General features: G+C 60.4%; 1 protein-coding gene across 6 annotated transcripts in view; it reads right to left on the bottom strand.

The window, feature by feature from the left end:
• Window positions 1-26,347, bottom strand: part of ANO1 (anoctamin 1) — a 157,491-nt gene that overhangs the window by 62,286 nt on the left and 68,858 nt on the right. For 5 of the 6 annotated variants that reach the window (XM_087855099.1, XM_087855098.1, XM_045775752.2 and 2 more), the window contains exons 2-4: window positions 21,359-21,531; window positions 13,190-13,522; window positions 665-763 (exon numbers count right to left, since the gene is read on the bottom strand). In XM_087855099.1, coding sequence (XP_087711225.1) covers window positions 665-763; window positions 13,190-13,522; window positions 21,359-21,531 — 605 coding nt within the window. Of the gene's footprint in view, window positions 1-664; window positions 764-13,189; window positions 13,523-21,358; window positions 21,532-21,843; window positions 22,093-26,347 lie in introns of those variants that run through there. The other variant, XM_045775754.2, reaches the window with a different exon arrangement.

The following is a 26,347-nucleotide window of genomic DNA, read 5'->3' as shown; positions in this document are numbered from 1 at the left end:
CACAGGACTGTCCCACCCCGCCGAGATGGCATGTCCTGGGAACAGCTCCGGGAGGGGGCAGAGTGCTCCCTCCATGCCCGGTTTCCAGATCAACACTCCAAGCCCTGAGTTTGAAGAGAGCCCCCCCAAAGTGCAGTCACAACCCATCCCAGAAAACCTGCCTCTGGACTTTGCTTTGTTTCAAAAGAGGGAGTCCACATGGTCTCAGTGGACTTGAGGAGCCAGGGGCTCACTGACCCCCAAGAACAGCTTTGCCACCCCCCACGCCGGCTTTCCTTCCCGCACATGAAGGAAAACACGGAGGCCTCGCTGAGCTCAGGAACACACTGTCAGACTGCTTCTCAGCCGGAAGTGCTCAGAGATTAAAAAGAAAAATCCCAGTGAGCTAGGAAATGATTAGAAGGAGTCCGATGAATTACCCAGGGCACCGCAAGGAGGGAAAACCAGAGCGGGAAGTCTCAGCGTGTTCGTATCTGTGACAGGCTCCCCCGAGGCCTCGGTGGGTTTGGTCTGGGGTCTCCGAAGACCCTCAGGACCATGTGATCCCCTCCATAACCAAGACACGGGAGCCCACTGCCCTCAGCACCGGGCCCCTGCTGGTAGCGCTCTCCCGCTGGGCGCCTGCGCGGGCCGCGGGCCACGGGGTCCGCGCATCAGCACCAACCTTCTTCGTGGGCATCTTCAGCTTCAGGAACTCGGCCTCTCTGCACAGCACGTTCCAGGGCGCGTGGATCTTTACGAATCCAACCCCGTGAATCTTAGTCTGCAAAGGAGAGAAGGCCTCCGTCAGCGTGGGTAGCTCTGGGTTGGAAGCCATCGCCCCTTCCAGCATAACCCGGGTTTACAGGTAGCCGCTCTGCGTGGCTGCTGCCAGCGGCCCTCGCTCACCCCTCCTGGCACCGCTCAGGGAGCTGAGAGAATCTCCTCCTTGCCCGGTGGCGAGGGGCCAGAAGGGCCCGGAGGGCGTCCCGGGGTCCAAGACACCTGCGCAGCTGCTGGGTCACGGGCTTCATGCGAGCGGACGCCATGGCCCTTCCCAGCCAGCGGCGGTGCCCTGGCTTCACCGACCGGAACGCCGGGCCTGGGAAGACGGAGTCCCAGCCCGGGTTCTCCCCAGAATTAAACAATGCACGCGACGCAGCACTCCCACCCCGGGGCGCGTATCCAAGGGAAACGAAGCCTGGACCTTGAAGAGATAGGTGTGCACCCCGTTCCTGCAACTCCGTCCACACCGGCCGAGACAGCGGAATGACCTGGCCGCACGAAAGGAGGAAGACGCTGCCATTTGCCAGGCCACGGGTGGACCCGGGCCTTCCGCCACACGAAATCAGCCAGACGCAGAAAGACGAAGACCGAATGGTCCCTTACACGTGGAACCTAATAACGTTTGTGTAAAAAGGCGGCTTTCACAGAAACAGAGAACAGACTGGTGGCCGCAGGGGACGTGGGGAGATGTACGTGGAAGGCCACAAACTTCCAGTTACAGGGACACGGGCTCTGAGCCCTCACGTGCAGCTCGGTGACTACAGTCCCAGCACAGCGCTGGGGGCTCGCACGCCGCTGACGTCTCACGCGTGCGCTCTGAGCTCGTGACCTCATCCGGGTCACGGTTCCACGACGCACACGCACATCCAGTCAGCGCGTGGCGCCTTCCGTGCGGGCCCTGACGGCGCTCTGTCCCTCCTGCACAAAGTCGGGACGGGGCCCGTAGCTTGTCGCACTAGCAGGAGAGGGGCCCGCGTTCAAGAGCAACACAGGCCACGCTCCTGCCGGTGGGTGAGCTGCACGATGTCCCCAGTGACCCCCCCATCCTTCTCTGTCCCCCCCCCGAATTTGGGGTTTAGGAAAATTCCCTGGACGCAGCCTACAGCAGCAAGAAGGTAATATGAGGCACATGTAACACCAGCAGACTAAGTACCCCAAGATAACTGGGGTGCCCCGTGATGTTGATGCCACCAGAACAACAAAGAAAGAGGACTTGTCCCTGAGCCAGAGCTGTCCATGGCAGAGGGGCCGCGGTCCCCCAGCTCCTCGAGGGGACCCCAGGGCTTAGAGCCCAGGCTGCCCCAGATGGAGGTCCCACCCAGCTCTCATTTCCATGATTCTAAGATGTAAAGGGACTGACCGGGAGTCTTGGCGAAAGGGAACCAGGCTGCGGGAGGGAGGGTGTCGCCAGCACGGGCCCCACACCGGGCACTCAGGGCCGGCTGATTCAGGGCCTGCCTCTGGCTTCCAGACCCCATGTCACGTCACCAGTCTGGGAATGGGCACAGCCCATGGGCTCATTGCAGGTTTGGGGGCAAAGCAATGGAGCCAAAGTCACTTGGGGATGAATTTTAAAAACATCCTCAGGGGGCCAAATACATTCGCCCATCAGCCCGCGACACTGAAGTTCACAGCCACCCAGGAGAACGCGGGCAGCTGGGCAGCAGGAGGGAACGCTTCTGGTTAGGCCCTCACGCAGAGTTACAGACAGACCCCAGCTGCACCCCGCCCGGGGAAGGGGACCCTCCCTGATGCCGAGCTCCATTCGGGGCTCCCCCCGCCACGAGAGAAGGGCAGACACAGGCTAGCTGGGTCCTGCGCCCCCTTGCCGAGCGCACACTGAGGTCCCCAGGCTGCCCACAGGGCCCGGGGGAGCCATCCCCTCCCGGGCCTCTGTCTCAGCACCAGCCCGCAGGCCTCCTCTCTGCTGCCACAGCACGAGAACCAGTCCTGCTCGGGGCCTCGGCTCCCCGGACCCGCTGCCCACAGCAGCACGGTGCACACACTCCACACGTGTCTGTCCACACAGGGCACGTGCTCCACACGTGGGCAAAAGCCACACACAGTAGCAATGGGTACAGCAGTGGCAGGGAGGCCAAGACCCACGGGGTGCTCATGACACACCAGTCCCCACTCTGTGCTCTGCTGTGTGTTTGCTCATTCGGTCCTCATCAGGAGCCTGCGGGGTGGGCCCTACCGTTGTCCTCATGTTGGAGTGACACTGAGGCGCACTCTGCCAGCTCATCAGACGAGTGTCCTGGTTCGCTGTCCTAGTTTGGCCGCAACAAGTGACCACACACCACCCAGCCTGAAACTATGCAGATTCACTCTCTCACAGCTCTGGAGCCCGAAGTCCTACATCAAGGTGTCCTAAGGGTCACACTCCCTCTGGAGCCTCGAGGGGGAGGGTCCTTTCCAACTCTTCCAGCTGCCGGGGGCTCCAGGTGTCCCTGGGCTGTGGCCACGCCCCTCCAGCCACCTCTGCCGCCACGTGGCCTCTCCCCTGTGGCTCTCTGTTTCAAATCTCTCTCCCCTTTCTCTTCCAAGGACACCTGTCATTGGATTGAGGGCCCACCTTAAATCCCAGGTGATCTCGCCCAGAGATCCTTGACTTAGAATTGCCAAGACCCTTCTTCCAAATAAGGTCACATCTACAAGTGCCAGGTGGACACAGCCTGGGGCGTCACCATTCAGCCGACCGTGCTCGCCCGGAATATGCAGCTCAGAGCCCCGCAGGACTTTGGGCAGGGATCCTGTCTACACGGTGAGAGGAGCTTCCGAGAAGCGTGGGCCCAGGAGCTGGGGCCTGAAGCTGTTTCAGAGGAACGAGCCAGGACCAGGGCACTCAGCACAGAGACCCGACGGGCGAGGGCTCAGAGGTGGGCTGATGTGGGGCAGCCCGTGGGGAGCCTGGAGTCCTGGCATGGCCCGGGGCTGGGCACATGGCACACAGGCTTGTGAACAGACCTATGCCGGTGAGAGCTGGAGGACCCAGCCTGGGGGGGCCGTGGGAGAGGGGAGCCCAGATCCTCCTGCTGCCCTCCAGGGGCAGGTCCAGTGGGCACCAGATAAGGCCTTGAGATCGGGTGGCCTGAGTCGGCATCCTACCCCATCCCTGTGTGTCTCTGGCAAGTGACTCGACCTCTCTGAGCCCACTTCCTCGTTGGCAAATCTCCACAGTGTAAGACTTGCTCCATAGTCAGGGGAGGCCCTGGTGCTCTTAGCATCCCTGCCCAGCCCCCCAGCTGGCAGGAGGGGTCAGTACAGTGAAAGGCTACTGCTTCTGCTCTGGACCACCTCTCCTCGGCCACTGGGTAGCTGAGGCCACGCCGGCTTACACGCATGGTCACCCTTGGCCAACGAGCTTGAGGCCGCCTCCCCAGCTCGGGGAAGCCCCAGAGGGTACCAGGATGGGAGAGGCAGCAGCGCCCCTGGCCCAGGTGACTCACGGGTGCAGGGCCAATCTCATGGGCCGCCCGGAGCAGGGAGAAATGACCATCGACAGCCCACCCATGGCAGAGCCTGTGTTTCCCCCTTACAGACCCGGGTCTATTTCTGGGCACTGCTCACCCACACACAAAGACCCAAAATATATTCCTCCCAGTCCCATGGAGATTTCTCTCGCCGGTGGTCACGGAGCTGGTGCTTGCGGCCGGCCTGCCTGGGAAAACACGCTCCTCTGTTTACGTGAGCAACGAGGTCTCTCCCAGGAAACATCTGGCGGGATTTGGGAAAGGGGTCGTGGGACCAGTTCGGGAAAAACACATACGGGATGTTCTCAAACGTGGTGCCCGGCCTGACCGCAGCCCTCTCCCAGTGGGAAGAAAGCATGAGACGGCCGGGTCCCCCTTTCCCCTGCCAGGCGCCCAGAACCGTGAGACTGGCCCCAACTCCGGCCCTCCTGATGTGGGAGTACCTGGGAGGCCCCAGACCCGCCAGGGTGAGGGGCGGGAGCGCCACGCCAGCCAGGGGTAGGGGTGGGGCCCCGGGCGCCCACTGGACGGTTGGCATGCTCACGTGGCCATGGGCTCTCCCAGAGCCCACGGATTGTGTCCAAGCCTCCATCCTGAGCCCAACCCACAAAAACTGTGACCTGACCAGAAGTGTTCCTGGCGTTTTCCTTTCGGAAGGAAGAAGAAAGTCACAACAAAGCAAACATAACCGCCCCACAGGGGGTTCATGGTGGCTGAGCATCCCCGGGGGCTCCCCTCCACGTCCCCGTGGCTGTCTGTGGGTCTGGACGTTCTGAGTCCACAGGCTGGACCACGTGCTCTGGCCATCTGGTCACGGCCCCCTGCGGTGGCTGAGGCATGGGCTGGGGATCGCTGGAAGTTTCGCATCAGTGAGGACCACCTGTGGGCTGTTTCTGCTTGCGCTCGGCTCCCTGGAGAGCTCCCGGCAGCACCGCCTCCTCACCCTACGCGGACCCACAGGCCACTGCACACCCCGGACACCTCTCGGGCTGCCGCGTAGGTCTGACCGGGGAACTAGGGGTCCCAGGTTGCCGCTGCCACCAGGAGGGCCTCCACAGCCGCGCCTGGTGTGCATGACCCTGCCCCAGGCTCCTGGTCAGGCGGGAGCCATGGCACTGTGCCATGTACAAGCAGGGACACAGAGACCCTGCCTGAGCTCAGTCTGGAAGGGGAGGCCCAGGAGGGGCTTGGTCCCTGACCCCTGACGGCCACTGGGCCTCAACTTCCTCAGCGCCCCACAAGGACCTCCCCCGCAGTGGGCATCGTGAGGAGGATGGCACAGGCCCCCTCCGGACCCTGACCTCGGAATGTCAGGGCTGCCCTGAGGGAGGGTTCGCGTTCTCAGCAACAAATAGGTTTTCAAGGCATGACATGCCCGGTGCCTCGTCCCCATCAGTCCCTTAAGAGCAGGCGCATTTCCCGCAGCCCTGACCGGTATCGTCTGCTCTTCTGGTCAGCCCCAGGGTCCCGCATGGATGTGACCTGGAACACTGGTTCTGGGGCCAGATTTGTCTGTTTGGTTGACTGGTGTGTCCTCGGGATGGAGAGAGTCCCCAGCACAGCACAGTGCTGTACGATGCTTGCCGAGTGGGCCATGCAGGAGGAGGGCGGGACCACGCCCGCCGAGCACCCACTGTGCACAGCCAAGGGCGGCCCTGTCCCTGACCTTCTGGCAGGTACCACCGTGCCCTGGCTCGGGGAAGCTCGACCCCAGGGCTGACCCTGGCAGGTTCTCACGTGCACCCCACCCAGATGGTGCCCCGAGGGGACAGGAGATGCTTGCAGTCACCAAGTGTGCATCTGCATGGAGAGGTGGCCCACTAACTGGCATTTCCCAGGTCACAGCTTCTACTGACCACACCTACACTTCCTGGGAGAAACGGCTTCAATCATCCAGGCACGGACACGTCCTGCACGGGGGACAACCGTGCCTCCTACATCATTATGGCACTGCCACCAGGGTCAAGGCTCAGGTGAGCTGGGGGCCCAAACAATGCTGCTTCTGCGGGAGGCCGAGAAGGTGTGCAAGGACAGGGCGGGAGCATCTGTACCTCCAGCCCCCGGCACGGGGTCCCCTCCGAGGCCCGGCGTGCTGAAGGAATACATGGTCAGTAAATCACCAGCAAACAGTCATTTACGGTCTTGCTTCTGTGACAGGCAGGTGGAGGATGCAGACCCTCCCTCCCATGAGAAACGATAAAGGAAGCGGGACAAAAAGTTAAAGAAAATAAATACTGCAGCCTCAAAGGAGCTCCAGGGGGAAGAGCAGGCACTGCTGGGCCCAGAACTGCGACCAAGGTGGGGCCACTCCCGGGGCAGCCCCAGGCCCAACCCCTTGCAGCTGGACCCCCCAGAGACCGACCCCCAAAAAGGCCCACCTCCTCCACCCATGGACAACTGGTGCCGAGCAGAGAAGGAGAAGGGGGAGGGGAGGAGGGGGAGGGGACAGAAGTCACCCTGAAAGGTCCTGGCCTCCAAAGTCCTCGCCCCAGTGGGTCTGGGGACCTCAGCCTGTGACCTTGGTTCAAGGTGGTTCCAACTATAACATCCTCAGATGTGTGACGGACAAAGCCCCCAGCCTCTCCAGACGAGGACACCTTCCTCCCAGGCCTCGGGGACCCCGGGGGCGGGGCAGGGCAGGGCAGCAGGGCCAGCATCACCAGGAGGAGAGCCAGCACAAGGGTCCCCCTCAGCCTGGGGACTCTGAATGGTTACACGGATCACAAACCAGCCATGCTTACCTTGCTTAAAGAAATAAATGGCAGGACAGAGAGGTCCTGCAAAGGACAGGACTAAAAACACACAGCCAACCTGGAAAAGGACCAAACACAACTTCCAGAAATAAAAGTGTTGTAAGGAGCATTAAAACCCAATGAACGTGTCTGAAGCTCTTCCGCCCCTCCGAGGGAAGGAGCCGCGGATGCTGGCAAGGTCTGCCCTGGGGGCCCCCAGCAGGAATAAACCCAGCCCGAGCTGCAGTGGGGGCCTCTGCTGACCTCTGCGACCTCTGCGGTACACTCTGCCAAGCCACCGAAGGGTTAACAGCCGGCTGGCAGGGTTGTCCATGAGCCAGAAAGAGCCACTCCGGCATACTGCAGGCCTGGGGACACAGCAGGACCTGGGAACTGCAGCCTGGGTGCTGAAGTTTTACCCCCAAACCCTGCCACCCGAGGGGAGCCGTGTGATGGTCACTGGGGGTGCTTGAAAGACGTGGCTTTGAAAAGAATGTCCAGAATTAAAGGGGTGTGTCCGCAAAACCAAGACAAGCCCAAAGGAAGCCGGGGGGGGGGGGTTATAAAAGCCTCAACAGAACATGCACGAGACGTAAAATCTTTAAGGCCAAAGAAATGAATGTGGAATGGTGAAATTATGATTGGAAAAATAATAGCTTCAGGACTAGACTAGGGCCCCTAACATCCCACTGTGCAAAAGGCCCACAGGGAGGCGCTCAGCCCCGGGGCGGGTGCTGGTTCACATCACGGGCTTTGGGGTGTAGAACATGGGGCAGGACCACCTCTGCTGGGCCCTGGGCTCCTGGCCTCCTTGCTCCACCTCTCAGAGCCTCAGGCCCTTTCTTTCCACTTGTGAGGGGGGGTCTCGTTCCTGGGCTGCCTTCTCGCGGTGGGGATAGGCAGCCCACACAGTGTGGGGTGGGGGTCTGCTTCCAAACCCACGTGTCCCCGGGCCATCTGCCATCATTTGTTTTTACACATGGAGATGCCAGGATCGGGCCTCAGGTTTCTCAGGTCAAGGACCTGCACCCACGATGCCCCGGGGCAGTGAGGAGGGTCTGCCTGCAGCCCCTCCAATGCTGAGGGCTGTGCCTGTCGCCACAGTTAGCCAACCCCCAGAGCCGCCTCGGACACCTGCCTTCGACATCTGCTGGAAACTGTAGGAAACCTGGCCCCGCCCCCTCCTGTGCCCATGACAACCCTTCCCACCACCTGCCACAGTCACCAGCGTCTGCGTGATGCACGAGGGGTCTCCATGCACTGGGGGACCTGCCCTGCCCAGGTTTGCCTTCTGATTCCCATCTGGCAGGAGGGAAGCTGGGAACAGCAGCCCGTGCCTGAGGGCTGTGGGCAAGGTGGTGTTCACTTCCCCAGCCTTCGCCCAGCACTTCCAGAGGACAGAAGTAACAGCACCTCCATTTCACAGGTGGGAAAACTGAGGCCCAGAGAGGGGAAGCCACTTGCTCCAGGCTGTCCCGCCAGGAAGTGGCCGAGTGGGTCTGAAGTGCACAGGGGGCTTCGAGGCCGACCTCACAGCCCCGCTGCAAGCCCCGAAGCTTGGTCTGGGAACAGCAGGCACCGCTCTTAGCTGGCGTTTGAAAAGCAACACCCACACTAACAAAGAGGGGAAACCCTTGCTGCTCAAGGCCCAGCCAGCGGGGCAGGAATGCGGAGAAACGTCAGCCGGCCAGCCTGGGTGCAGAGGTGAGCCCCGGGCAGCAGCATGAAAGCAAACAGACTTTACAGGGTCCCAGCGTCCGGGGCCTCAACAGTTCCACCAAAGCCGGGGTCAAGTTCAACCTCGGGGCAGGGTGGGCCCCGGCCACCCCAGCACACACAGCCGGGATTCTAGTGTGTGGCCTTCTCGGCAGTGACCCTCGCACATAAATAATGTCCAGCAGGCTTTGAGGCCAGACTTGAAAAATGCTGATGGGTTTCAGTTGCAAGGAAACACGCACTCCTTCTAATGGGAAGCCCGGAAGCTGACCCCACTGCTGTCCGAGGGAGGGAGGGAGGGAAGGATGGACAGAGAGACGCTCCCCTCCCTCCCTGCCACTTCCTGTCATGCTGTCCAGGGGTCTCTGACATGGGACTCCTCTTGGACCCTCATGCGTGAGATCGGCATTCAGGAGGCAGCGAAGCCTGTCTTGACACCCCAACGTCTCTCTCTTCGGGGAGTCTGGGATGCAGTTTTCAAATTGGGTTCCTCTGAGCCCACAGTGCCTGGGGAGGGGGAGGCTGGGGGAGCCGCGGTCAGAGGCTCAACCTCTGTCTGTCCTGTACCCGGGGTTATGAGTGAGGGTGTGTCTCCCCTGCTCTGTGGGCTCTTGGCCCAGTGCAGCCAGTGGTGGCGTCTCTGTCTGGGGCTACCTCTAGGTACCGAACAGTGGATCAGGGCTTGTGTGGACATGGGGGGACCCATCTCTGTGAATGCTTCCGCTGGCTCATGGGGGAAGATGCCGCACGGTCCTCACCCCTCCAGGGACGGTCGGGCTCCACAGCCACCATACACCCTGGAGCTGGTTAGGAACACAGCTCAGGCCCAGCCCGGCCCGCTGAGTCAGAGCCTGAACTTTGACAGGACCCCCTGTGGGTTCCTGTGCGCATCCAGGCCCTGCAGCAGGGCCGCCTGCCCAAGGCTGGACCCCACCGTCCAGACCACCTGCGCTGATGTGCCCCCAATCACGAGTCACTGCCTGCACGTCCGCGTGAGCCACCCCAGGCCTGAGAAAACCACTCCAGTGCACTCTCAGCTGCTGTGTGGGGTGAATGGGGTCCCCCCAAAGAGACATCCATGTCCTAACCCCAGAACCTCAGAACAGGACCTTATTTGGATACAGGACTTTGCAGGTGTAACCAAATTAAGATGTGGTCACATGGGTGGAGGGCAGGCCCTAAGTCCAACATCTGGTGTCCTTGCAGGAAGAGGAGAGACGCAGAAGGACATACAGAAGGCGGCCGCATGGAGACAGAGGCAGAGGGTGGAGGGGTACCTGGAACCCCCCAGAAGCTGAGAGAGGCAGGAAAGACCTGCCCTAGAAACCTTCAGAGGGAGCACAGCCCTGCCGAGCACTGGATTTTGGACTTCTGATCTCCAGAACTGTGCGAGACCCCTTTGGGTTGCTGTAAGCCCCCAACTTGTGGTCACTTGTTACGGCTGCCCCAGGGCACTACGCCTGCCCTGTGCCCTCAGCCCGGGGGGTCTTCCACGGGTCATCACAGGACGTCTTCACCACAATAAACCTCCTGACTCAGGACAAAGGCAAGCACACGGGCGCCCCGTCTGCCCAGGAGCAGCGCACCCTCGTGCACCCACTGGCCTCCTGAGGAGCAAAGGCAGGTCACCTCTGTGCCCCAGTGACCTGCAGGCCGCTGCCTGGTCTTGGCCGCAGAAGGCTGGGCCAGCAGGGTTCAAGAGGGGCCCCCATCCACCCAGGAGGCCTTACGGTTTATTTGCCAGCCACCCCCCCAATCTCTCTCCCTCTCCCTCCCTCTTTGTCCAGCCTTTGAAGCAGGGTTTCTCCACCAGGAGCGATCTTGGCTCCTAAGGACATCTGACAATATCTGGGAGCATTTTTGGTTATCGTGACCCAGGGGGTGCGACTGGGAAAGGCTGCTGCTAAATTTCCACCAGCAACGGCTAATTCATCACCTACATCCGGCGCTGGAGTATCTGATGGAATGCATGGATTTTTCTCCCCAAGAAAGTACACATAAGCCCCAGTCCTGCTTCAAACCAGGTAAGATTATGCAACTGGGTTCTCCTGGGGCCTCTCCTATTTCCAAAACTCAAGCCCGTTGCTCCTTGTAATCGGAGCGCACCCCCGGGAATGATTCGTTAGCCAGGGCATCTCTCCCTGAAATAGGCGACAGGCACAAGCTGCTAAATACGCTGGCTGGGGTCTGCGCACACACCTCGGGCCGTTCCGGTCCTGCCTGTCTCGCGGAGGGCAGGGGAGAGCACGGGGCTGCAGCGGACGGAGGGTTTTTCCAACAGCCTTGGGCCTTGTTCATCTCAGATGAAAGCTCAGGAATCACTGGGGCCTCGTAAAGCACTGTTTATGCCGCGAGAGACCCCAGCAGGCACGGCTCAGCCCGGCCTTCAGCCACCTTGGAGACTGGAGCCACGCACCGTACTGCTTTCATTTTTAAAACGGCCCCAGTCAACTGCTGGAAAGCCTCGTGCAGCTACAGAGCCGAACTATCAGTGAAATTCTTGGGTCACTAATCGGGAAAAGGGGATCTTCTTCAGTGACAGTAACCCCGTCTCTATGTTTGTTGGCTTCTTACTTCAAAGTCACGATTAAGAAGACGGGGTTTCAAGAAAGGTACATGGGACCTAGCAGTTGACTGGACTTGGAAAGGCTCCTTTCTCTTTTCCTCTGCAGGAACCATACTATACGATTTGCTGTTAACAACAGCCCAGGAGAATCTGCCGTGTGCCACACCTGAGTTAAGCACCTTGCCCTTTACTCACGATCACCCAGTGATGTAAATACTACTGTTATCTGCATGTTATAGAAAGGGAAACTGAGGCCCGAGCAGCCAGTAAGTCTCGGGAAGGACAGGCAGAGGCTCTGGGATCTGTCCCGGGCCAGTGTGCATTCCCAGACTTTGGGGGGGCCCTGAAACTGTCATGGGGAAAGAATGAGGGGAGCGGAGAACGTGTCCCTCAGGAACGGACCAGACACGTGCAGACCACAGCCCAAGCTCACAGCTCTGCACGTGGGCAGCTGTGGCCTCTCCCGACTCCGACAGAGCCCGTCTGCTCCTCCAGCTGTGACCTGTCATGTCGGGGCAGAGTCTGCACAGTGGCCGCATTGTTTGCACAAAGAGCAGGGGGCTGGCAGGGCGGAACCATGCCCCACGTCAGAGACCCAACTGCTCCCCTCCCCCGAGGGGCCCGGGCTCAGGTCACAGAAAACCCCGAAGGACCTGCACATCTGTGTGGGTGGCTGCTGCCCCTCCCGGGAGAGACCCTGCACCTCACCAGGACCCAATCTTTACTGCCGGATCATCGACGCTCACACACCCTCGCCACTCTCACGGGGACCACTCCTGCAGCAGAAATCCACACCCACCAGGTAGCCGAACCTCGGAAGGAGAAGGCCATCCAGAGAAACGCTCTGCGTGCAACACGAGACCCCTCCGCCGCTAGGGCCCCACTGAGCCGCTCTGGGTGTGTTCAGGGCCTGTACTATCAACGTGCCACAAAAAAGAGCTCACACCAGGCTCCTTCGTGGACTGGCTTGCTGGTTGAAGCACCCCAAGGGCATCCTTATCGCCGGACCCAAAGCGTTCATTATTTAAGGGCAAGGAGGTTCTCAACGATGAAATGGCAAACTGAAACCAATTTTTACTTTAAACACCTGTGGCTGGCTCTCAGCTCCCCCAGGCAGCCTGCTGGCTCTCTTACTGTGGTGTAGACTCCCTGATTCCTGGTTAGTCCGCACAGGGACAGTGGGGCGGGCTGTGGGCGTGTCCTGCAAGCCTCCTGCAGGAAGCCCCGCCCCCTGCCCTCGTGCACAGAGAGGTGAAGGAACTGGTAGGGGAGCACACAGCAAGCCTGCTGGGAGGTTGAGAGAAGCACCCCCCCCGTACCATGGGCTGCCCAGGTCCCCCTCTCCATTACTGCCAGCCTCCCGCCACCGCCGCCAGGGCCGCCCTGTGTGCCGGTGAGTCAGCCTCTTACTCTCCCCAGAAAACTTTCCTTCAAAAGATTTCTCAGGCTTTGCCAGGGACAGGTGCTCCAGAAAACAGTAGGAAGACTGGGGGATTTCAGAGCACCAGGGACCCCCAGGGATCAAGCCAGATCAACCTCCCCACTTGACAGATTGAGAAACTGAGGCCCCGAGGTCAGCACCTGGAGGACTCCCAGGAGAGCTCGGTCCTCCGCCCCTCGGGAGGGGCACGTCTTCCCAGTAAGGAACTGACCAGAGCAGGAAGTGCCGTGACCCTGGAGGTCATCGCCGAGAAGGCCTTACCCTCGCCCAGAGCAGATGTCATGGGTGGGGGGCGGGTGCTGGTTTGGGGCTCCCCCAAACCCCAAACCTTAACAAGCGATTGCTACGCAATCCAACAGACCGGCCTTGACATCAGCCGTTCTCGGAGCACCGGCTAAAGCCGAAGGGCCCCTCCCCACACCACCTTCTGGAAATGGCCGGCGGAGCCCGGCAGGCGCGCCCACCCCACGAGCCCACAAGACGCGGGGATAGTTACGTCCTCGTCTCGCTCCAGCTCCAGGCCGGCCTCCAGGAGGTTCCCCTCGTACTCCTCCCTGCGGAATCGCTTGTCGTCCTCGTGGTAGTCCATCGGGGGCTCGGGGCCACCTGCCGCCCCCATGCTCCCCTTGCCCGGCAGGGGCTGGTCCTGCCTGGCGCCGCGGGCGGCCAGGGGGGCATCGCTGTGCGGCACCCTCCTGGCCAGGGTCCTGCTGCCCGAGGGCCTCTTGGGGTGGTACACCAGGATGTAGTCCACCTTGCGTCTGCCGTCCCGGAAGTACAGGCCGTGTTTGCACTCGGCGTCGGGGTCCACGGACAGCGAGTTCAGCAACTGCGGGGGGAAAGAGAAATCGCTGGCCGTCAGGATGTCAGGGCCGGGCCTGGGTCCAAACTGGACCGCTTCCTCCGCCCGCCCTGACCGCCTTCGGCAAAGCTGTGCCACATGCGCACCCCGTGCGTGCACCGACCGTCCCTGGGCTGGGACAGCCGTGGGCACAGCAGCCCTGTCTTGGTGGAGCTGACATTCGAGAAGGAGACGTGTGCCATAATCACACACGGAGGCCAAGCCGGACCCTCGCTGCCCGGAAGGGCCCTGGTTCTGTGCAGCTAGAGCAGGCATGCGGGGAGGGGCTGGGGCGGCTCGCAGAGGCACTGGGAAAAGCCGCAAGGCCACGCCCTCCCCACCCCCGGAAGTGCTCCTCACTCACTCCCACCGGGTCCTGGGTAGTGCAGAGCCCAGCTCAGGTTCTGCACCCGCAAATCTCAACCTTCCATGGCCAGTGTGCACGGCAACGTCCTGTCGACATGGCCACGGCCCGCGATGGCCCTCACCTGGCCTGGTTCCAGTGCGGCCAGTAGCTAGCTGCCTTAGAGTGTGGGTTCCCCCAAAAGCAGTCCCCGAGTTGAGCATTTGGGTTCAGGGGTTTACCTGAGAGGTGGTCTCAGGGGCCAGAGTGAGGGGCGGGTAGGCACAGAGGGCGGGGCCGACAGAGGTGGGCTGCAGAGAGGGTCAGTGCCTCCAACCCGCGGGTGCCCGGAGGCTGAGGAAGCTGTTATCCACCCACACCTGGGTGTTCATTCCCCGCCCTGCACGTGGCCTCCACCTGCTCCTGCACCAGAGGGCTCCCTAGGGGGTGGGCCGAGAGGTAGGGGCCGGCCCCAGTTTGCTTATCTGCCCGGGGGGCTCTAGGGGACCACTGAGGTAGAAATGTGGACCTGCAGGTTAAAAACTGGGACCTCTGCGCAGTTGCAATCCTGCAGGGCTGCTAACGGTAAACCCGAATTTCTAGAACTCCTGCGGGATTCTGACGGTTACCGAGGGCAGAGAGGTTAATGAGCAAGCTGGTCTTCAGCAATAAGAGAAAATAAATAACATCGTAGTGGAAGTATTCTAACAAGCAGCCCCACACCACTGACAGTCCTCAGAGCCGAGCCGAGCCGAGCCTCGTGCCCTGCCCCTGATCTCCTGGCTTCCACCCCACTCCTGCTATCGGTCCTACAGATGCACTGTCATCCGAGAATGAGGCCCTCCCCCACAGAGCGTGAGGCGGGCCTCTGGCTAAAGGCAGACCCCTGAGCCCCACTGGAGGACAGAGCTGTGCCTGGACGGTCTCCCCACAGGGTCGCCTGGAGCCTTGGGATGGCTGCCCTGCTGGGAGGGGCTCCAAAGGGCTGTGCGCATGGTTGGGAGAAACAGCAGGGGTCCCCCACTCCAGGGCTGGTGGCCTAGGTTAGGCCCAAGGTGCAACAAGGACACCTGGAGGGTGGGGGACCCCCGCTGATCAGGTTTCTTTCCAAATGTCCGGCTCCGGGGCAGGGGAAGAGAGGAGAGGGAAAAACTTGAAATGAGGGGGGCCTGCCATATGGCAGCTGCCCAGGGAAGGAGGGAGAGGGGTGTCTGGGCAGGGCCTTTTGTGGGGTCTGGATTCCTTCATCCCTGGCTGGGGGGGGATCACGCCCCTGAATCTCAGTCTCCCTGGTTGGTCCCAGGAGGCTCACAGCCTGACAGGGCACGGCCAGCACCTGGAGCCGGCAGGTGGCTGGATGTCAGCCATCCACACCCACCCACAGAACCACGGAATCCAGTGCCACTCTGGCAGCCTTCACAGGACCCCGCAGTGTAGATGCCCTGCTGGCCCGCTCTTACAGGTGTGTCCAGAGACTGTGGGCGTGTAAGGGCAGGAAGGGGGGGGAAGGGGAGAAGGGAGGCCCAGCCCAGCATCCAAAGAAGACCCTAGCGTCTTTGGCAGGGTCATGTTGCAGGAGAGGTGGGGTGGGAAAGCGTGGTTCTCCTCAGTTTGTCAGGGAGGACACGGAGGCTCAGGGAGGCGAGGTGGTTACAGCCCAGGTGGGAGGCTGAGCCCAGCCCTGAGTCCTGTTTGCACACCCAGGGCGCTGCCTACCCCCATAGTATGAGGACCATCTTGCTCGGTACAGGGCATGTCCCCTCACTGTCCTGACCTGGTGAGGGGGCTTGATGGTCAGGTCTACTTGACCCGGAGAGAGCGGGGCTCACATGCGTGAGGCAGTCAGCCCGTGCTACCAGGGCCAAATCCCCTCCGGCCGACTCCCAAGAGCCCTCTCCAACCCTTGTGCCCAAGGACACAGCTGGGGAGAGTCCTGCCCCAACTGCTCCCGGAGCCAGGAGCTAAGGTCGGGGCAGAGGGGATGCCTGGGGCAGTGGGAAAGCTCAGGTAAGTCTGGGCTTGATCTTGCTCCAGGTACGAGGCTTGGGAGAGAGCTCTCCCTGTTCTGGTCCTCGCCGTCGGCCTCTGTGAGATGGGAGGGTGATATAAGCTGCCCCTGCTGGCCGCCAGGATGACCGACTGAGCCACAGGACGCCTGCACTGGTGGATTCTCCCTCTAACTTGCAGGACTGGCCCCTGGGGGCCACACTGTCCGTCCTCCCCCCCCGCCCCCCGCCCTCAGTCCCAGTGCCAACAAGTGCTGGTTCTCCTCAAGACCACAGGAAGGTCAGGGAAGGGGGGCGGCTAAGACGGCTTCCCTCCTCCGGGGGGAGTGGGCAGAAAAGCCAGATCTGGGGCTGCGTGCGGAAGACACCGCGGGCGCTTGGGGAAAGAAGCCGCTGCCGGGCAGGGCAAGGGCATAGGAGGCAGTCAGACAAGGCGGACGCGCGGTCTCCGGGCGGGCAGGGTGCAAGGGCACACCTGTCTTCTGGGCACTCCAGACTCCCAGTGCCTCTGCGTGGGGCTCATTCCTATTTCCAAATGGGGAACTTCGATCTTCGGAGCCGAGCCAGGTGCCCGTGTAGAGCTCCTGCCTGTACCACCTTCCCTGGCTTCCTCTGCTCACTGCCCCGGGGCTACCTGGAGTCAGGACATCCTCGTCCCCTGCTCCTTGCCTTTGAACACGCTGTACTCCCCACCTGCACGCCCTGCCTCCCTTTTCTCTGTGCCTTGTGATCCCACCTAGCTTCCCAGGCAGGGGCAGACCCTCCATCCTCAGTGCTCTGGAGGTCCCTAGTCCCCCGTCCCCCCCGCAGTGGCCAGTGCAGCTCTCTTGGGCTGGGGCTGCCTTGAAAACACCTATTCACAAGCTCTTCACTCACAGGGGCCTCTAAGCGGGGTGGCGGGGTCCCCGAGGCCGGGCTAGGGACTGCCTCTAACACACGGCCATCTAGAACCTGCTATAACAGAGGGCTTGGCACCTGGTGGGGGCCGCATACATGCCCCTTGTTGGCTGGAATGATGGCGGATATTGAACAGAGTGGACAAAACCCCCTCGCCAGAGGGAAGGAAATTCAGAGTGAGCCCATCAGGTCAGAGAGCAGGGAAATGACTCTGGGGACAGCCAACAACCCTCCACCATCGTGAGACAGGAAAAGGCTATCAGGTAAAACTGAACAATAACCACCTGTCTGCTGGGGCCCAGATCATAGCCTTCGGGGCCTGACAGCCTGGGGAGAGCAGAAATATCCCCTGAACAGCTCCCTCCCCCCCGGGGCCCAGTGGCGGCACAGAGGCCTCATTGGCAACAACTGTCCTTCCACCTGCATCCCAAGACCAGCTGTGCCATCCCAGGTGCACAGTATAATCTCTTGATCCTTCTGGAGCCCTCCTTGTACAGTGAGGGTCAGGGGGAATAACAAGGCCTCCCCCGTTCAACGTGAGTTCCCTCCCAGGGTTACTGGAGGGTAAAACGTTCCTATTTCCCTATTGCTCTGAATGTCAAGAGTTTACAACAGGGCCTGGCATGTGACGAACCCCCAAGAGCAGTGTGCTAACTGGGAATTGAGACAACGGAAATAAAGAACTAGGGGAGGACAATCTCCTGGTCAAAGTGGACCACAAGTGAAAGAGGGTAGCAGTGCCAGATTCAGATTGTTAAGCTACCAAGGGAGCTGGATGCGCTGCTGGGGCCAGCAGGAGGCAGCACGAAGCTCTGGCGCCCTGGAGCGAGAGTCCCCCATTTCCCTCCCCGGCCTGGCCCTGTCACTGATCTGTTCTGTGATTCTGGGCAAGGTGCTCCTCTGTCTGGGTCTTAGTTTTATAAAATAGGGGCGATCCTATCTGAGTAAGTGTAAGGGGTTAGCAACCTTTAAACAGAAAGAGTGGGGTCCCTTTCTACTACACTGTACCCAAGCGAGGCAGAGCCCAGGGTCTGGAGAGTGATTCTGAGCTGGGTTTAGGGGGAGCCGGAGAGGTAGTCTCCGTGGTGTCCGTGTGTCTCTGGGGCCCTTCCATGGAACAGTGGAGTGGGTGCTTTTCTTGTGCAGGACGGGACAAAGAGATAAAGATTTAACCTGCAGCAGGAAGGAGGCGGGTCAGACCCTGTGTATAACTTTCCAATTCAAATGCTTGAAGAAAGCTTCAAAATGTTGTCCTCTACTTATCCTTAGGAAAGGGGCAGGTGGCCTCTCAGCGCCCCTTTCCTGAAGGCAGGGGACCTCTCGCTCATCTTTTTGACGTGGCTCTGGAATGAATGAATGCACGCATACATGAGGACAGAAGCCTGGGCTCTGCCCAGTTCCCGGCAGGGGTCACCAGATCCAGGACACTGGGGCTGAGACCCTGCTGGGACGGCGACTTAAACACAACGCTCCCCAGCTCTGAGACTCAGTTGTTCCAACTGTAAGGTGGGGACAAAAACATCTCCTTGACTGAGGTCACAGAACTTACATGGACTCGAGTCATGAGAGATCTGAAAGTATTTTGAAGATATCCCCAGAGTATTTGGCGGGAAATGCTCGGGGAAGGAGCTTCCCTGAGGACGACGGTAAGTAAGGTAGAAGAGAAATGTCTTCCTGAGGTCACACTGGAGGTCGTCAGGGCACAGAAGTCCCCTCTGCAGTGGGACTGGCCCCAACACCACAGGCAGCGAGAGGGCAGTCTACATCGGGTCCCCATCTGCCTCTCCAGACTCTCTTCCCCAACTCTGAGAAGAGGGCAGAAGAGGGGAGTGGAAGGAACCCCGTGTCCACACCGTGGATGCTGGACGGGGACCAGCACTTGTTTATCTGGCTTCTCACTTGGACCTGAAGCTCCAGGAGCTGAAGTCACACGTTCGCGTGAAATAGCCAAAGCCGGGACAAGTCTAAATGACCATGCTCAGAGAATCTGCTACATGCCCTTGTTCCTAAAATGGGGAAAAGGAAATCAGGAACCTGCAACATTTCTTTTGGTTCGGGGACTCTTTGTACACACTGTGGAACTTCACTCTCATTCCCCAAATTTTAAAATCAAATCATTGGCACTAGGTCAATGTAGAGTTCTTGGGCACACCCCACAACCTAGAAACAGGGGGTCCCCCCTTGCCAATAAACAGAGAGGTGCTCTTCCTTTGCAGGTGGGCCGAAACCAGCACCCGGTACTCCTCTCTGGGCTGTCTGAGCTTGTTGGGGCATCCGGATCAGGGCCACTGACCACCATCGGGAAGAAAGTAGAAACTCTCAAAGATAAACACAAAGAAAACTCCGTGAAATAAATTGCATTCAACCTGGCCTCTGGCTTTTGAAGTCATTTCTTGCACCCTGTTGTGCAGAAACAATGAGGTGACTTTTATCCTTGAACTTGGGAATGACAGTGAGAGGAGAGGCCCCGGGGCTCTGGCTGGCAAATGCAGCCTGCCTGGGATTGGGACTTCTGATGGCCAACTTAAACTCCAGCGTAGGGAGGCCTGTCTGGGAACTCCTTGAAACGCAGCCCACACCCTCTGGCCTTTGCCTGCCCAGAGCCGCCTTCACTGGTGACTCAGGGTAATGACTGAGCAACAACGATTGGCTTCAGCTGTGCTGGGGATGCCCTGGGAGGCTCTCGCTGTCATGCTGCCTGCCCTGCATGCCCCCACTCCTAGAGCTGCTGCTTCCTGTCTGCCTTGGCTACCTGTCCTTCCTGCAGTCGGTGCCCCAATTCACAGCCCCCCAGCCTGCCATGCCTGAAACCTGCCCACAGTAAGAGCTGTGCGCAAAATGAGAGCCAACAGTCTCGTCGGGGCTTGTCTATGTGTTTCCAGACCATGGAGACCTCCAGCGGAGGGCCAAGCCTTTGCACACCTCATGGCCCTCGCCAGGGTTTGGGGAAGACAGAGTTTCTGGATCCACATAAGCGACAGGTCCCCGAACTACAAGTCCAGAGACCATTGATAAGGGCTCCAGTCCTCATTTCAGGTCTAACCCATCATTACATCGAATGCCATCAACCTCTGGAATGTCCACTCCTCTCCATTTCATTGGGTGTCACCGTCTCTCACGCCTTCTAACTGGTGTCCCCACATTCCCACCTCTGGGTCTTCCCATGTGAGATTTCTTTGTCTGAAAGTCCCCACCCAACCCCCGTTACGGGTATAACCAGCTCCTTCTCCTCCAGGATGCCCATTCGTCTGCAGCCTGCCCATGTCCACCTGCTTCTCGGTCTTGGCCCTTGCTAGCTCTCCTCCCAGCGGGTGGGTGGCTCCCCTCTTGGCCTCAGTATCCTCAGTGGTAGAAACAGCACCAACCCTGTAGAGTGAAAACTGAGCGAGCTAATTCTCAGCCGTAGGTCAGCTGCTACGGAAGCGTCCCTCTGCCACTGTCCAGGGCCCCCTTCCATCACCACTCCTCAAGCCCTGGATGGCACGCTTCCCTGTCTCGTTTGCTGTGGGTGCCCACAGCCTGGCCCACAGCAGGCACATGGTGTTTGCTGAAACGATGGCTCTGAGCTTCTAAGGCCAACGGTATTTATCATGGGCAGACGCTCCTTTCAATCCACACGGGTTCCCAGTGCCCCGCCCCCATCTCGGTGCAAGCTAGCTGCAGAAGGGCTGCAGGGCCTGAGGGTCTCTGCCTTCCCTGGAACACAGCTAGCCACCCTGCCAGGATCCCATCCCGCAGGCACCTCCCCAAATGCCAGGCTCTCTGTCCTGGGGCTGCACAGGCAGGCCTGGATCCTGGCGAGGTCAGAGCCAAGGAACAAGGCTGGGGCCTCAGGCAACTGCTGTGGGGGAAGGGGGGAGAAAGGAGAGTCTGTTCTCTGATCCTGAGTGAGCACCCTGAGGTCCTCTCTGCTTCCGCAGAGGGTCCTTCTCAGCCCTTCCCTCGTGGGGCAAACTTTGTTCTAACTTTAAGCCAAATTTCTCACTGGCGAGTTCTGCCCTTAAGGATCCCTCTGACCTCTGGATCTGGCCCCGTAGTGAGTGGTGGGGGTAGCAGACGCCGGATAGGGGTCCCCAACCACGTGGCCAGCTGGCACCCGCTTCCACGCGCACCAGGCACAGGCTCCGGCTGGGGCTGGACCAGCGCAGAAACAAGTCTGGACCCACCCGCGTCCCCCTGCTGCCCCGGGGGGTGTTGAGCGCTCCCGTGCGTGCGGAACACGGAGTCCCGGGAACTCCGTGCTCCCGGGCAGGTGAGGCAGTCGCCGAGGGTCCAACCCCAGAAGGGCGCGGCTGTCGCCAGAGGGCAGCGGTGCCGTGGGGCCCGGAGGCTGCCACCCTCCCTCGGCTCCCCCCACCCCGCTGCCTCGGGCCGACCGGCACCCACGAGAAGGGGGCGTCCCATCCGGGGCCCAGCCGTGCGCTCAGGCTCCGGCTCCCGGAGGGGGGGGCCGCGCCCACGGGTGGGCGCCCCCAAGCCCCCCCCTCCCCGAGCCCCGCGCGCCCCCGCCCCACCCTCCCCGAGCGCGCCCGGCGCAGGTGAGCGGCCTCCCTCTGGGGCGCAGCCGCCCGCACTCACCGTGCCCTCGGATGGCAGGTAGCCGATGTCCTCGATGGCGCAGATGTTGATGATGTGGACGCTGCGGTCCTCGGCCGGGAGCGTCGAGTACTTCTCGTTGACCCTCATCGCGGCCGCCTGGGCGCCGGGCCGGCCGGGCGGCGCGCCCTCCGCATCCACGGCCGCGGCGGCCTCTGCGGGCGGACGGGGCAGCGTTGGCGCGCTCGCAGGGGGCCGGGCCTCCCGCCCCGCCCGCCGCCCGCCCGGCCCGAGCCCCGTGAGCTGCGGCCGCCCCCCTGCGGCCCCGGGCGGCCCCGCGCTGCTGCGCGCTGGGGCAGGGGCGGCGGCCGCGCGCTCAGACTTTCCGAAGAAACTTAAACACAGGAAGAAAGCGCTCCGTTCCCGCGGCCCCTCCAAGCGTTATTTTTATCCGGGAAAGTGCCCCTTGGAGTTTTTGAGGGTGGCCAAGGTTTCGTACCAGGGAGGAAGCTTCCAACAGCTCCCACCTTTAATAAAAGTCTCCAAACGTCGCACTTTGTGTCACCTTGCAGGGGAGAGAGGCTTCGGAGGTTGGCGTGGGAGAGCTCTCCCTGCCCCTTCGTCCTAGCCCTGGAGGACTTCTGCTGCCACTCAGCCCTGACCTCCCCCGGGGAGCCTCCCTTGCGTCCTGAGGGCCCACCCTCTCCAGCTTGTCCTGTTCCCTCTGCGGCTCCCCCAGGGTCCACATCTCTCTGAGTCTCCATTTATGGAAGGCTTCCTCTTCCGTGACCAGTAAGGGGCAGCCCCTCACGCGGCAGCCTGGGCCTCACTTTGCAGAGGGGTATGAGAAAGGGGCCTGGGGTTCACGCAGAGCTGCCTGCACTCCTTGCGCGACGCTCTACTGCCTCCCTGAGGGAGTGACAGTGACTTGGACCGCTTTCATCCCGGATGAGCAGGGACCTGGCACGTGGTAGGTGCTCCCCAGGAGCACCGACGGATGTAATCCACCATCCCTGCAGGAGGATGGCACAGGTCTCCAGGAGCAGCCATGCCCCGGTGTAGCCCCCAGGGGTCACCCTGGCAAGCCTGCCCAGTGGGAATAAATTCTCCTTTTCCTCTGCCTCCCTACATCTTGTTAGTTCTTTGGGGTATGCCTTGAACGCCACCTCCTCCAGGCAGTCATCCTGGATTGCCCCTCACCCAAGCACTCAAGCGCAAGAACTGGTCTGTTCCTTGACCACAGAACTTCCTTTACTCCACCTTATTTTACACTGGGTTCATACACTTGATGCCCAATGGCTGCTTGTCAAACGGCCACGGAGGAACATTCCGGGCCCAAAGAAGTGATCATAAAGCTATCTTGCAAGGTGCTGATGCCATCGGCACGCATTGGGTCCAAGGGTGGATTCTGGAATCAGAAAGGATAGAGTTGGGGGAGATGGGGTGGGGTCTGGCTCCAGCTCTGGCACCTTCCAGCCCTGTGACCTGGGTCAGGTGTCCTTAGCCTCAGAGAGCCTGTGTCTCCTCCCGTGAGTGTCCGTATGCATGAAGCTGGGACTCGGCACCTGGCACGGGGGGGGGGAGGCTGGGCCGTGGGACCGCTGTTACTGCTACTGTCATCTTGTCATGGTCATGAGCTTCCCTTCTCCCTCACCCCCACTTAGGCTCCAGTTTGTGAACTTCTTGAACTCTGAGAGGTGTAGCAAGGTTACTCTGCCCTTGGGCGAGCCTTGCCAGTGGGCACTGAGTGGCCCACAAGGACCCTTTGTCTGCATCTCAGACAGTGAGCACAGGTTTGGAGAAGTGTGCCAGGCGGGCCAAGTCCTCACCACAAACAGTCCTCCATGGTCTCTGCCACGCTGAGGCCAGTTCGAGCTTCCAAGGCTGGGAAGAATCTCTCTCTCTCTCTCTCTCTCTCTCTCTCACACACACACACACACACACACACACACACACACACACACACAGGATTATGTAACTTCATTTTCTTATCCTTGTTGGTAAACAACCAAGATTGTGTAACCTTAATACATTGACTTTCTAAATTTATTTTCAAGTGACGAAGGATCTTGTGGAAGTTTACGAGGTATGATTTGCGAACAAGGAGCAAAACTGTAATTCCTCAACTCTGGGTACCCTGACATTCCCAAACCCCTGGACTGCTGATGGAGAGAGCTTGGGGCAGGGTGCCTGAGCCCTTCTGCGAGCTGCTACACAGTGGGGGACAATCTCTCAGGCAGGGCGGTGCCCGCCTCCCTGCTCTGGCTTTCCCTAGGAAGCCGGGTTTCACCTGCTTCTGTGATTTATGACTTAGCTGGGCCCAGACACCTGCTTGCTCATAAAGCATCACTTTCGCTGCCACAGACCAGTACATTTCGTTGCTCTGCCCCCTCCATGCATTCTGCATCCTCTTACCGCCCCCAGGCTCCCAGGTGCACAGCGTGGAAATGCTTCGGCAGGTGGAGGGGACATGCAGGGTGGCCTCTGTACAGAGCGGAGGACAGGCCAGCAGGGATTGATCCTGTCCCCAGGGCCACTGTGGCCTGGGCTGGGACTGCAGGGGTCTTGGGATTTCAGGGACCAAGAAGTAAGAACAACATTCCTCCAAGCCAGGGAGGGCAACAGGATTCTTCTCCACCCAGCTCTCCCCCAAGTTGGGACTTTAAAGCGTCCCTCGTCTGGTGACGATTTCAGCCGCTGGTTTCCGGCCTCACGGCGTCTCCTATGGGCCATCCTGTCGGGACCGTGTCTCTGCTCCGAGTCGCTAATTGCTTCTGAACAGGCCCCCAGAAATACTGTTGCCATCAGCTTTGCACTTTCTGCTTTTGGACTCAGTGATTCTCATCATTAAAAACCCGAAGGGACAGATCTCACCAGCAGGATTAATTCCCCGCTCATGAATGAGTAAAAACCAGCCTCATTAGTCTAAATGGGGCATTTTATTATGGGAAGCTCCGGGCTTCCCAGCTCACCCCACTTTGCCACCGGGCCACCCTCTCGTCCTGCTGTGATGTCAGCCCCTGTCATGCTCTCAGTCTTTGCTGACGTTGTAATAATCGCCAGCAGTACAAGCCCGGGGTGACAAGAGATGCCAGAGGGGACTGAGCTGCAAGACAGTCTCCCTTGTAAGAGCCTCGGGGGGGCCCCTCCGAACAACATCGGTTTCCCCTCCTTGCCCCTGCCCACGAGGAGGAACGTCTTGCTCTGTGCCCTGACCAGCTGCGCGTGCCTGGGCACTCCCGGGGCTGTCAGCAGCCCTAGCGAAAAGGTGAATAAACCAAGCCGTAGACAGTGAGGCAGGGCAGGGCCCTCCGCCTGGCCAGGCCGTGGTGAGCCCCGGGTCAGGGATTCTTTGAGCGACGCCGCTCGTCTACCATGGTGCCCTGGGGCTGGGCTTCTCCACGGCACTGCTGACATTTGGGGCTGGATCACTGTTTGTCCTGGGGGCCAGGCTGGGCCCTGTAGGATCGTCAGCAGCATTCCTGGTCTCTACCCACTCGATGCCAGTGGCTCTTCTCCCGCCCAGTGTGACAACTACAAATGTCTCCAGACATTTCAGATGTCCCCGGGGGTAAAACCGCCCCCGGTGGAGAACCACTCTTCTTGGGCTTATGGTAGGCCCCTGCCTGCGCTCTCCAGGAAGAGCCGGGAGGCTGATCTTATCACCCAAGTTCTCAGATGGGAGTGCAGAGGCCCAGAGAGGTGATGTGCTTGGCTTCAGGCACAGCCAAGAGGCAGATCTGGCTTTCCATCTGGTTCTCCTGACCGTCCAAACCAGGGCTCACTCCGTGAATTCAGCACACACATGCATACACGCACGCACACACGGGACTAGAGGGATACGAGGCAGGAGAGGCGATTTTTACAAAACGCATAGATGGCCCCGGCTACTCTCAGTTGGTGGAGGGGGTAGTACAGGGCTGCCCTGTCTGACTCTGGCCACCCCTGCAACAGGCCAGCTTTCTCCCCAATACGGATCTCTGCACTCAGAGGTGCTGAATAAATGATGTTGACTCACGCGGGCAGCTGGGTGGGGAAGACCGCGTGGAAGGAGTGAGCCGCTCATGAGTCAGGGCCATTGTGAGCTCAGCGGCCCCGTCCTGCTCCCGCGCTGGCTCTGCACCCCTGCGAGTGTCCAGCAGGCATCCCGTGGGGGGAAAACCCGATGCCGAACAGGTATATGACCTCATGTGCTCAAAGCGCCTTGGGTGTAACTTCCCGGGGGGAGGCATTCTGGGGGGGGGTTATAACTGAGATGGGGTGGGCAGGAGACGGGACTCCTGTCACTTCCTTCCCTCGCATGATGTCAGAACCCTGAGCAACGGGCAGGGAGACTCCGTGGGCACGGAAACCGCCAGCCCAAAGTTCTGGAGCACAGCCAAAGCATGAAGTTCTGTCTGGGGGAATTTTTTTCCCCCCAACGGAATCCCTGGACGTTATTTCCTTCAGAGCATTTTCAGACACTTCATGTGTTTTGCTAACCCAAGCTTGCCTTCTGAGAATTCCTAAGAACCCGAAAATCACCCCCGGCTGGGTTAGAAGCTGGCGGGCTCGGCCAGCCGCCACCTCCTCCAGGAAGCCTCTCTGGCCCGGCTCTGTTCTGCTGGAACCCCTCTCGGCTCTGTCCCGGGACTCAGGCTCATTTCTGCTCCACGGTCCTGTCTTCTGCTTTACTTCTACCCTTCACCCCCTTTCGGTCCTTGGCACACCACAGATTTCCCTGATTGTGTTTACTTATTTAACGAGCCTGCTATGAGCCAGCACCGTGCTAAGCTCTCTGCAAATACTAACTCGAGTTCTTATGGTGCTGACAACCGTCTGCAAGTGGATTCACACAGAGGTCTCCCCCTCCCAGGACCCTTTCTTTGGAAGTGTGGGGGGAAGTCCAGCCTGAGTCTCAAAGTGCTCCCTCCTCCCCAGCGCCCCTTTGGGAATCATGGCATTCATGCCCCCCGATAGATGCCTGGGCATCAGAAACCCTGCCCGCTCTGGGGGCTTGACACAGAGACAGCCCCCCCGCCGCGGGCCGAG

This window comes from Ursus americanus, chromosome 24, assembly GCF_024610735.1.
Source record: "Ursus americanus isolate L20-20 chromosome 24, mUrsAme1.1.p, whole genome shotgun sequence".
Lineage (NCBI taxonomy): Eukaryota > Metazoa > Chordata > Mammalia > Carnivora > Ursidae > Ursus > Ursus americanus.
The sequence above is the reverse complement of the archived record's forward strand: the minus strand, read 5'-3'. Positions and strand labels throughout refer to the sequence as shown.